The 12,289-nt window shown below is 44.9% G+C and overlaps 1 protein-coding gene across 3 annotated transcripts in view; it reads right to left on the bottom strand.

Moving 5' to 3' along the window:
* The window catches only part of rgs3a (regulator of G protein signaling 3a), a 72,035-nt gene extending 60,914 nt beyond the window's left edge, over positions 1-11,121 (bottom strand). Inside the window, exons 1-8 of one of the 3 annotated variants that reach the window (XM_086135276.1) lie at positions 11,035-11,121; positions 10,075-10,125; positions 9,308-9,366; positions 9,065-9,159; positions 8,895-8,963; positions 8,090-8,150; positions 6,664-6,790; positions 642-709 (exon numbers count right to left, since the gene is read on the bottom strand). In XM_086135276.1, the coding sequence (XP_085991402.1) occupies positions 642-709; positions 6,664-6,790; positions 8,090-8,150; positions 8,895-8,963; positions 9,065-9,159; positions 9,308-9,366; positions 10,075-10,125; positions 11,035-11,110 (606 nt within the window). In that variant the 5' untranslated portion in view covers positions 11,111-11,121. Of the gene's footprint in view, positions 1-641; positions 710-5,818; positions 5,962-6,663; positions 6,791-8,089; positions 8,151-8,894; positions 8,964-9,064; positions 9,160-9,307; positions 9,367-10,074; positions 10,126-11,034 lie in introns of those variants that run through there. The other 2 variants (XM_086135277.1, XM_086135279.1) reach the window with 2 other exon arrangements.
* Between the last annotated feature and the right edge of the window lie 1,168 nt (positions 11,122-12,289).

Raw genomic sequence — 12,289 nt, 5'->3', positions numbered from 1 at the left:
AAAAGACTTGTTGGCCATATTAAACAAGCAAATGCAAAACAATTAATATGCTGAGCGTCTTGTGCCACATGACAACGAATTACCAGTAGTCAATTGCAAGCCGCGCAGGAACAAGAAATGCCACGGACTGGCCTTCACAGCCAAAATTGTTGTGTGCAACTTCTTTTTTTTTTCTTAATCCAAAAAAAACTCCCAATTTTACAACTGCACTGTCACGCAAACAACTTAGCCTCTCTCATGACAAGCTATCATTTGCTTTGCATGCGAGTCGCGTGCAAAGAGCATCTTGACATATAGTACATCTTCAGTCATGCACGGGGATTTTTTTTCCCGTGTTCTTTTTGCCCCATTCGCCACTCAAGCCTCAAAGATTAAATTCGATTAGTTGCCATGGTAGCTGGGAATGTGAGACACCGAACTCACGCAGTCGATAACTTTTAGCGAGGGCGTGTTTATGCATGATGAGTTTGTGGAACATCGAGCCGCGTCGGGGTCAGCCGTCTCAGCAGCCGCGACCATACGCACGTGCCATAACCAGGGCGGGAAACAACAACAACAACAGCAACAAAAAAAAAACACACACAAAAAAACCCTACAAAAAAAGCTAAAATAATGGGAAAAAAAAAGTGTGCGCTACTCACCGTTAAGCATTGCATATTCTCAGGCCGCTGTGTCTCAGGGGCAGCACCATGGTTCGAGAGCACGGCCTCTGAAATGTAGACAAAGGAATCACGGGCTGACACAGTGCCTTTAGAGCACATTTTGGCTGCCACAAAACCACCTTCTGGATGCAAAAGTCCCAAAATAGTTTCGAGAGTCCATAAAAAAAAAAAAAGTGTCTATGATAAGGGGTGGGTAATTGAGGCAAGCGCTGCCCAGCCGGACTGGGATTTAAACTTCTCAGTGCAGACTTGAAGAAAATAATTAATAAAAAGCCAAGGCAGAGTTTGATAAAAATCCCATAAGATGTGAGGACCCCACAAAAGTGCCCAAGAGAGGAGGAGTGCAAGGGAGAACAAGTGAGAGGGAGAGAAGAGGAGGGAGGGCGAAAGAAGAGAAAAGGAACTCCTCTCTCACTCTATTATCCGTCCGTCACAGGGCTCCTGGGAGGGTTTCCATGGTTACAGGAGACTCCCGCCTCATGTGTCCCTTTTAACTAACGCTCATAAAGGGCTGCATTCAGCGCACGGGCCACAATGTGGATTTTCGCCTCGCTGCCTATTCCGTCCGTGCGCTTACAGCTCGTCTCATCACTTTGTCCGCCTCTTCTCACAAAGTTCAGAGTTGACTTCCCGAAGAAAAGGCAAAACGCAGTCAAAGCATCGTTCTGAGAACGCCACGCCCTTTCCTGTCACGTCTCCATCAACTGACTGGGAGATGGGATTGCACGTCCTCACCTAACATCTGATTCGGTGAACATCGATTTTTTTTTTTCAATTTTATTGCTTTTGTGGCATAACTGTAAATGAGTACTGCAGGCCGCACTGGTTAGCACGTCGGCCTCACAATGCAGAGGTCTTGGGTTTAATTCCAGGCCTTCCCGTGTGGAGTTTACATGTTCTCCCCGTGCCTGTATGGGTTTTCTCCGGGTACTCCTGTTTCCTCCCAAATTCCCAAAAACATGCACGGCAGGCTGATTGAACATTCCCAATTGTCGCTAGGTGTGAGTGCAAATGCTTGTTTGTCGATGTGTGCCCGCAGATTAGCGAGCAACCAGTTCAGGGTGTGCCCCCCCCCGCCCCCCCCCGCCGACTGCCCGAAACAGCTGGGATAGGGTCCGGCATGCCCCGCGACCATTGTGAGGAAAAGCGGATCAGAAAATGGATGGATGGAAAAAGTTCCGCAAAGGTTGAATAGAAGAAGCTCAACTCTTCTTGTCCATGGAATTTTTTTGGTGTGTTTTTTTGTCTTGTTTTCCAAAAACTTTGAAAAATGGTATATTGTGATTTACAGTTCATGTCTGATGGACCCAGCACAAGAGACAACAGTCAGCACAGCAGTGGTGTGCAACCGCCCTGCATTAAACAAAGGGCTCTTTATAATGGACAGGAATGGTTACTTTATTAGTGGCATAAGGGGGGGGGGGGGAAAGATACAGTCAAAAGCGAGGTGCGAAAATGTCAAGCTAGAAATGCAAAGTCAGATTGCACTCGAACAGTTCAACTGGTGCCAAATACCGTGTACACTCACAAAAGAAAATTACACACATCACTTTCTGACACGTTTTGGGCCAACCCCACAGTACATGGTCCGGTCTCCAGGCTGCGGTCACCATGGAAATGCCGAAGATTAAACAGCGACAAAAAAAAAAAAAAGATTCCATCTGAATCGGAAAACTTCAGGGGTCCGACAGGGACAGAGAGCGGGGGCAACCTGGCTGGCGTCAGGCCCGGGAGTGGAGTCTTTTGTCTGCTTAGGACATCGGGCACGATGGCGTGGAAGCAGCTGGAAGCATGAATGACATCAAAAAAGAGGGAGAGTCGCCGCGACAATAAACGGCGGAGGCAGCGGCCAGTGGGAAAAGTATACACGGGGAGGGACTGAAAAGGGGAAGATTAGCGAGCGAAAAACACAGAAAGGAAATCAAGATGTTGGCAGTCTTCCAGCGCGAACAAGTCGACTCTCGTCAGGACCACTGATCCACTTGACACTCGCTCCCGCTTTTTACCTTCCGACAACCGCAAACAAACAAACTCTTCGTGGAGAAAGTGGAGACTTGTAGCACGACACCGTTTCGACATCAATTATCAGATGATTACAAATGAATGAATGAAACTGCTGATGTGAAAACAACGGGCGGCGGTGAGATTGTTTTGGAAACCAACTCACTTGATTTGATTCAAAGAGGGGGGACAATAGCTCTACAGTAACAATAAAGTGCCACAATATTTTTTTTGTTTTTGGAGTCCTGTTGATGGTCCAGTCTCATGCCAATGAGCGCCTCCCCACCGTTGCCCCCTACTTTGGGGCCAACGTTACCATGACTCTCGAGGGATGCGTTAGTGGTCTGCAATGAGGCAAGCTGCTACTAAAAGCCCAAACTGAAGGAAAAAGGGAGCAGCCACAAAGCACCAATTCTATTTTAACATGTGGAGGCAGCACTTTGACACCAACTTACACTTGTCACTTAGTGCAGCGGATCTGTGCATGTGGTGCATGAAGCAGACACATCCACAGGTCACATTCACTCCGGGGGGAAAAAAAAATAAAATTTTCGTTACCTAAATTTTCTGGAGCGACCATTTTTGGGGGCTGGGGGGTGATGAGGGGTTAAAAAAAAAGAACTTTAGCTCCTCACATTCATTCTTATATAATAGAAGCTGAAGGCTTGACTTGACACTGGCACATAACAAAACACAAACACACATGTGTACAGTTTTCGAATACAAAAGTCAAGCAAGCTCGAGTTCCCCGCACGCAAGCGGCTAAAAAGCCAATCGCATCATGTTGAGAGGGAAGAAATTTCATCTGCGCTGTATGTTACATGTTACACATACAGTACATTTGACAACGTTTTATCCAATCCAATCTCGAACATGACACAAACCTGAAATAACAATTTGTATTCAACTCTGTCGGCTATTTTGTGGCTTTACAATGTGAATGCCAACTAAGCATCTTTGACTGATTTATCACATGACAGCTCCATAAAAAAAAAGACCGCCATGAGTCTCGGGCATGCCGTGTGCAGCCAGCCCACGCTTGACACATTTCACTTCCAGTACCGAGACAGCCGGGGAGCATCATGTCAACCGTGTCGCGACGGGTTTTCGTAAAAGAAATGAGGAACAAAAAAACAAAAAAAAAGATGAACACGCTCAGGCTGAGAAGAGTATCATCGTTAAATTAGGGGAGTGGAATGGACAATCAAATAACATAGCGAAATGCAATCAAACTAGGAATGACAGCACGGTGGAAGGAAAACACAATTTGTATTTTTTGGGCCTCATTTCGGTTGGGAAAAACTTTAAAATATAAATTTTAGCGCAACAGAGCTAGAAAAAAGTGGAAAATAGCCGTTTGTGGTGATGAGACAAAATGTGGATGCCGAACTACTTGGCAGCAACCAGCAAATGGTGCTGTTGATTCAAAATGTTTGCGGGACAGCCCAGGCTTATTTTTTGCAGGATATGAATTCATCTTGGGAACGGTGTGGCGTGATGATATACTGGGGCCTTGATTCAGTCTCAAGTGGCATTTGTCTTTTTGAGTCAAAATGGAAGACTTTCCACCCACCCGACAATCAAAAATTGCACTCGCCAGTCATCCTTGCGAAACCAGACAGGGAGCCTGCTAATCACTTGCTTGGATATTTTTTATGTACTTTACCATTTGTAGGTTGTAGTATTTAAACCACAACTACAGTAACACAAGTAAATCGATATTGCATAAAAACTGAGCATTATCTTACAGGCACTTCAACACGATAACGTGCTTATTTTGTGGTCCAGTGAATGCACACGCTGCTAGTGCAACCGGCCCCATCGCATTCTGGAATGCCCTCCCGCTGATAAACTGTTGCCGTAATAAACATGATGAGGGTGGAGTGATCGCTTTTTTTTTTTTTTTTTTTTGAAACATGGTCACAATAACGCAACAGACTGAGGACGATCTGGAAACATGAGCCCAAAGATGGACCGGGTGGGCATGCGCACGCACACAGTTGTATTGTACTAAATGGGCTTTTGATCATTTCCGTGTTCGTGCACGTCATTGTGCAGCAGAGCCATGGCCTACATTCTGCCAGCTGGCCTGGCAACATTCAAGTGCATGAGTATGCAACCCCCCCACCCCCACCCCCTACCCTCACTACAGAGAGAGAGAGAGAGAGAGAGACAGCACACTGGCATATGAATCTGATGAGACAGTAGTGGGGCAAGTATTACCCCCGCATGAGATGAGTGCAATCCGAAGCCAGATGTGCTTGTTTTTCGACTGAAATCAACTTCCTCTACTGCTCTCCTCCTATCTGCATTATTGACAATGTCTTAAGGGTATAGAAGTTCAACTAACCCTTGAACAGGCCTCGCTATGGTTTGCCGCCGCCGCCGCCTCATCCTGTTCCGCACTTTTACCCGGGAGAAAACTCATTTTAAAGTTGCATGAGATTTACAGTAAGCCTTGTTCAGCCAAGCACCATCAAAAAACAGAAAAGGTACCCAGGTCAGACCGTAAAGTGAGCAAATCATGTTATAAACGCAACAGCCACTTCTCTGGGTATACATCTGCACCATGTGATGGGATCCAGTACAAGCACACTACAATTCTGTCTTTACAAACATAATAAAGGCCCATTTTTGATTGAGATTGTCACCAAGTTGTTCATTGGATGCCGCCGGGCATTGGGCCTTCTATGGTATATATGATACATAGGGGTTATCCGATTATCAATATGTTTATTATTACTGTATGGTTGCAGTTTCAACTGCATTTGCCAATTCTTTTGTTTAGCTTGCTAAGCGAAATGGGAGTTGAAATATTCGTAGCAGCCGCAACAATTAACTGAATGTATTGTATCGTTGTTTGAAACCGTTCTTGGATGTCAAAGAGTGCAAGCAGCTATGCGGCGTAAGTTAATTAAGCTTCTCAAAAAGGGACAGAAGGTGGTGGTGGTCCCGGAAGGGGGAGGGTCTCAAACGGGGAAAACAATTGGGAATGAAATAAGAGGCGGTGAGCCCGTGATGATTAAAAGGAATAAGAGATGCACAATGGTGGATGATGAGGAGGCATGTGGAGTTGGAGGAGGAGGCGGCATCTCACAAGACTTGGCAACTTTACTTCCGTTGTGTGAAGAAGGTAACACAAATGTCGTACTCACCTAGAGTAGGCTGCCGTCACTGTGGAGCCTCATACACACACACACTTATAGGACAACACGCAACATGAAGGTGTATGGACTGAAGGGGAGATCCACATCAGCAGCCTGAGCAGAGCAGCACAGGAGTAAAGCTCCGTCTCGCTCTCTGACGAGTGTGACGCGGCGGCGGGCTTCGGTCCAGAAATGCCTCCCTCCCCTCCCCACCCGCTCTCTCTCTCTCCCTCCCTCTCTTGTCACTCTCCCAAACCCTCGTTTACTTCCCCTTTTAATCCCTTGCTTAAACACCTCCCGTCCAAAGAAGCCACAAGCTTACACACAAACACACACGGATGTATTTGTACTGTATTTACACATACTTGATCTAATTTCCATCATGGGAAGAGCAAATAAATATCTAGCGAGCTAGCGCCATTTAGTTTACAATTTAAATCAGTTCCCAGGTGTCTGTTACAGGATTTCAACAACATCAAGAATTATAGCACACTTTTCAGCCTGTTTTGATGGCGACGGTCATCATTTTTCATGCGAAGGAGCCAATGCTCCCACCCCACACAACCACCACCCCTCCACAAGCACGACTGGCGTTACTCAGACGACTCAGGGCAGAGCAACCTGTTGGGCCATGTATCAAAAAAGTGCAGACTGCAAAGCATATGAGGCTCAAGGAAGCAGCACTTCACTGGCCAGCCAAATAACACTTGTAAATTAGTGTAATGGCTGCGTTGAAGTGGCATACGGTGCCGTGAAAAAAAAAAATCCTTATGAAGGGCTCATAGTAGTAGAAGACTTTATTTTTATTATTATTATTATTTTTTTGCACAGTGCAGGATATGAAAAATTCTTACCGGCGTTATGTGACTTTTGTTGCGCAGGTACTCTGAGATGCTTCCTCATGCCCACTTCTTCCTTAAGCAGGTAGTACCATCCGCGGACCTCCTGCAGTGGTGAAACCATACACGTGTCAGCATCAAGCTGTAATATGTAAAGCATTAAACATGTGAATAAAGACACACACACACACACACATATATATATATATATATATACAGTATATATATAAAATGTAACCCACTATGTTCCTTCAGGGCACACGCAGTCTCTATTCACTGTGTTTTAGCTTATTCCAGCAACTGATGACCTGTTCTTTGACACCCCTCCACTCCCCCTCCTCTGCACTTCTGCCTTGTAAAGCAGTGTGTGTGTGTGTGTGTGTGTGTGTGTGTGTTACATAAAGCTATGCCGGACTGAGGCAGCAGGCGTCTGATTTGTAATGTGAATGAAGTGGACATACTCATGCAAAAACAAGGACATTGCCGTCACAAGCGCCTACGTCATTTGACACTGACACACACACACACACACTTGCACAGGACGCACATTTCCAAACAAGCCCCGTCTTATTGTACTAAATAATGACATGCTGCGGACAGTAACAATAATCTCCGCTTTCAAAGCATCTTATGCGAGTGGACGCATTTCTGCAGGCAGTAGGAGGCAGTAAAAGGGTAGAGGGGGGAGGGGAGGATGGTACAGTATGCACAGAGAGCCAGGGAGGGATTTACACTATTCAACGATATTTACCCCCAATAATGGCAAAAGGTTCAGAAATGGGGTCAGAAAACAATATCCAACGAGACAATGGGGAAAGACATGAGAGTTTAGAAAAACACACACAAAAGCACATTGCTAGCTTCTGCTAGAGCTACAGTTTGGTGAACTAGCGCTTGTCACGTAGCATGGTGGTGGTGCTGCACCCCAAAAAGCAGGCAGGAGAGAGGAGCAGGGTGTATTTGAAGAAGTGTATTGATAAAACCCAGAAAACTAAATCCTAAACAAACAAAGTAGCAAACAAAAATCATGACTGAATATAAAACATAGCAGCAACCAAAACATGACTGAAACAAAACAAGAGCAACAATGACCCGACAATGAGTGGTCGGGCTGGGAGTACTTGTAAAGCACGAATTACCTAATGACCAACAGGTGTGCAGCTGCAGGGGGAGCCCTACAGTGCCACCTGTTGGTCCCAAACCGAATTATGACAGCGCTGACCGGTTGCTTCTCAAACCAACCTGCCAACTTGAATGCTGAATTATGAGCAAAAAAAAAAAAAGATGTGTCATTGCATTTAATTTTTGTTTTCTGACTGTAAACTTCAACTGGGTGTGGCCTCAAATAACTTGAAAGCTCTTTTTGAAAACAAACTGCTACTCATTGTGAAGTAGAGTTCACTGCCACCATATGGCGTTGGCATGTATGCGGTGAACTTACCTTGTGCGGTTGCGTCAGGGAGCGGACGCCGAAGCTCATGCACCCCAGCAGTGCACTCCTCCTGCTCAAACAAAAACGCATCAACGCATTGATCTATGGAGAAGACCACACTGTGGTCTGCGTAAAAGGGTTCTTTTCACAGACACAAGGTTTTGCTCTGCGTTTAAGCCTTTCACTGGCACATTAAATACAGATTATGATAATGAATAAAAAAAAAAAGAATCCCATCCTTTTCTTTGGAAGACTTCATCGACCTTGGTGCCTTTGTGGCCAATCAAAAGAAGGATTGGCCATGCACTTGGGGGCCCAAATACAACAAAACAACATAGATTCATGTTTTTATTTTATGTGGCTATTCAACACACATTACCCTTGGATGAATGGAATTGTTACACAAACGTCGTACTCACCTAGAGTAGCCTGCCGTCACTGTGGAGCCTCATACACGCACGCACACACACTTATAGGACAACACGCACCCTGTTTTCTTTCTAATATTCGAGCAGGGGGGAAAAAAAAAAGTCTTAAAAAGGATTTTCAATAGAAACATGCTCCTCTTGTTAGGGCAGGCAAAATTATTCTTCACTGGGTGAATATCACCTTCAACTAATGAATTTTATAACATAATTTTGCAAATTATACACACACACACACACAAATGCCCCCCCCCCCCCCCAGTCTTATTCTGCTGAGGTGAGAGTGACACGCAAAGCAACACAAGCACACATGGACATCGGGAGATCGAACACTAATTATGAAACAAAGAGGGCAATTCGCTGCTGCGGTGAGCAGTGCCATCGGATACCTGGAGGCGCAATTAGAGTTCCACACTGTGAAGAGCAGTCGCTTGTGAAGGTCCTCGTCACGTATCACACTGTAGTAACCCAAAAAAATACATCATGAAAAAAATAAAAGCGACATGTCAGCATGGTCAAAAGTTGTGCGCAATGAGCCGTACACTGTATGTGTGCTTACAAGTGAAAGGTGTGTAGAAAGACAGGATTTTTACACTGAAGGACCGTTGCCGTCTTCTGTCGCTCTCTGGGTTCGCTGTCTGGAAACATGCCCACCTGACCAAAAAAAGCACCCGTAGCACTCAAAATAAAATTAACCCCTTTGTTTTCTATAGAGCTTGCCCACATTGCACTGCATTCTTGATTTACATTTTAAAATTGCTACAAAAACAATGACAGCAAAAGCAAGAGATGCATAGCATACCTCTACATAGGAGTCACATGACCCCTGGTGCTCGTGCAACATATCCCGTGCCTCCAAAACTGTCAACAGAAATATCCGAATGTCATTTTAAAATATCTCACAGTGATCAATATTTAGGGGAAAAAAAACTGAACAGAACTGCATAAGCAGTGGCCACAATATGAGGCACACATGCAAAATCTAACCAGATCTTTCTTTTCTGACAGATGGCATCTCAACAGACAAGCACGTTTTGACACAAAATATGGTCGCTCGCGGTCGTGTCTTCCATTGTAGAAAATAACTGTAACATGCAGGGCAGAGTATATCTCGAAAGTCACCCCGACAAGCTAGATTAAATATAATAGAATGTCATGGAAGGCGTCATTTGATTCATTTTGCAAATGATGTGGGAAACAAACAAAACTATCGCTGCACCAGTTAGACTCCATACAGAGGTCGTGGGCGGCTAGTAAAAGTATTTGAAAAGGGGAAGGCAAACAAGAGGGTGCATTGCTTTGGTTGCTAGGACAGTGGTCCCCAACCGCCGGTCCGCGGATCGGTAACGGGCCTCGGCCCATTTGGGACCGGGCCGCGCTGAAGCAGACCTGACCTCAAAATTTACTCCATCAGACGTGGTGGGAATTGAACTCAACAAATGGTACAGCTAAGTGATCAGCTAAACGCAGTTATGACTTTGTTTTACTTTTGTATACACTTGTGTGACCAGTGGATGGACACCATGAAGCTTTTCAAATTTTTATTCATACATATGTTTTTTTCCTCACCGCTTACAGCAAGAACTTCCTGTTCCTGGATGATTGACAGTTTCAGCTGACCTGCAGAAGAAGACAGCGAGAAGACTGACAGCTATAAATGAATGTTGCCTGCAATATTGTGTGTGTGTGTGTGTGTGTGTGAGAGAGTGTGTGCTTGAATGTTAATCATCTGTCGCGTCTCGTGTTCGCCCAGGCAGTTTTCATGTCCCAGCCTCCTTCTGCTGGTCTCTCAGTTCTGTCACCAACCTTTTAAAGCCTTGTTGACCACGTCAACATGGCCCAGTACTAACATTGGCTTTGTGCCGCTCGTCTAAATTTATCCAACTACGAAGAGCGCGGGCACACACCGCTAACGACGCCACCACCTCGGGCCCCCGCTCACACGGTGGGTATGGGGGATGTTTGTCGTTCCCACAGCGAGCTTGGCATGTGGGGATGCGGAAGAACAAAGCGGTAACGCCGCTTCAAATGTCTTCCTAGTACATCTTGCGCCACACAAAAGGCTGCTATGAAGTTGCCTCAAAGAGTGTTAGCGGCCAAGCAAAATAGCAACGCAGGCTGATTATTCTTATTACTTGATGACAAGTTCAAAGGGAGAAAAAGGGAGCTGGACTGTAAGTCAGTAACTATTTTAATGTAAGCAACCCCACACATTTTCTATCCGTTGAATCCTTGGGTCAGTTGGTTCCAGATCTGGACCCTTTTTGACCCCATCATTATTGATTAGTGGCAACAGAAAAACACTGGATAATGGATGAGGCTTTGCTCTTTGGGCCAACAGTGCAGGTGTGGATAATACTCTCCATAAATGATGCAATGGGCCGCCTCATTAGCACACCGAAGGATGTACTCAGTGAATGGCCTGTGACGCCGCTTTCATAAGCGCCCATTAAATGTTTTTCTAATTACAAAGTAAACTTACAGCATGATTGAGATCAAATGAACTAAAACATACAAACGAGTCCTCACCGTGAGTCGTCAGCAGGAAGGACGGGGCTTTGGAAGAGGTGACGGGCGGTTTGCGCAGGTAAACTTTGAAAGACATCACAGAGAGAATCCCTCCGCAAAAGACACTCCCAAGAAATTTGATGCTGGCTGCCAGGGTGTGTGTGTGTGTTTCAAATGTCACCTACGGAAATTCCACCACACTCAACTGCTCAGTGCAAGAATCCTACAGTATACATGTATATACAAATACCATATGTATATAGATCGATAGATGACATGTTGGAGAGACCAGAGTCAGAGAAGTTGGAAGAGGTGACCGGGCAGAGAATAATCTAGGCTTCCCCACTAAAGCTGCTGCTCCCACAATCCGACCCTGGATAGGCAGTAAAAAAATGGATGGATGGACAGAGGCAGATAAAAAAAAATTACATTTTATACGGAATAGATGGACAGGCGCTCTGAAGATCCACCTATTTATATACAACAAATTAAAATGTAAAAGTTCCATCGTCTGCCTCTTTTTAAAACCCCATGAGAAACAAATAAAAACCCAGCGCAAACAACACAGAGTAAAAGACAAAAACATGTTTTTAATACGCAGATTGAGTGAGGCGTGTGTGCTTGTGTCTGTCGTGGAGCTGAAATGGTGATTAGGTTGCACTGCTAGAATCCAGATTAATCGCAGCACGATTTAGCACACCTCCGGGTTCAAATGTGACACAAGAGACAAAGCTGCCATGTATTACATTGACATGTTGCTCAGCGACAGTGTACAAGTGACCCACAAATGAACTTGATGTATTTATTCCCATGTCGCTAATCCACCCACTCCCTTCAAATTTAAAACAACCTAAGGATGATTTTTTTTGCTGACAAAACTCATATCTGCATGTATTTCTTCTTCTTCTGGTCTAGTCCTTCCCTCTGGATCGTTAAAATATAATCATCTTCCTTTTTTTCCACCACAAAAATCCCCCATGGTCATTCAGGTTCTTATCAGTTGGAATGAAGGGCAAACAAAAGGAGAATTATCCTGTGCTTCCTTAGAAGGAAACAGGTTAAGATCCGTTTACTCACAGTGGGCCCAAAAATACACACGTAGAGCAAGAGCAGAACATGTGCTGATCTTGCAAATATAGTAGGGTCAAGGGTATGCAGGATAACAGAAATCATCCTCAAAAGTGGGACAGGAAGCAAAATGATGGATGGTCCTCAAACAAGTATAAACAATCGCACCACCTACCGAGAAAAATTAGAAGTGCAATATGCATTCGAA

This window comes from Hippocampus guttulatus, chromosome 17 (genome assembly GCF_054856545.1).
Source record: "Hippocampus guttulatus isolate MCC_2025c chromosome 17, RoL_Hgut_1.0, whole genome shotgun sequence".
NCBI lineage: Eukaryota > Metazoa > Chordata > Actinopteri > Syngnathiformes > Syngnathidae > Hippocampus > Hippocampus guttulatus.
Note: the sequence above shows the minus strand (reverse complement) of the source record. Positions and strands in the feature narration are given on the sequence as shown.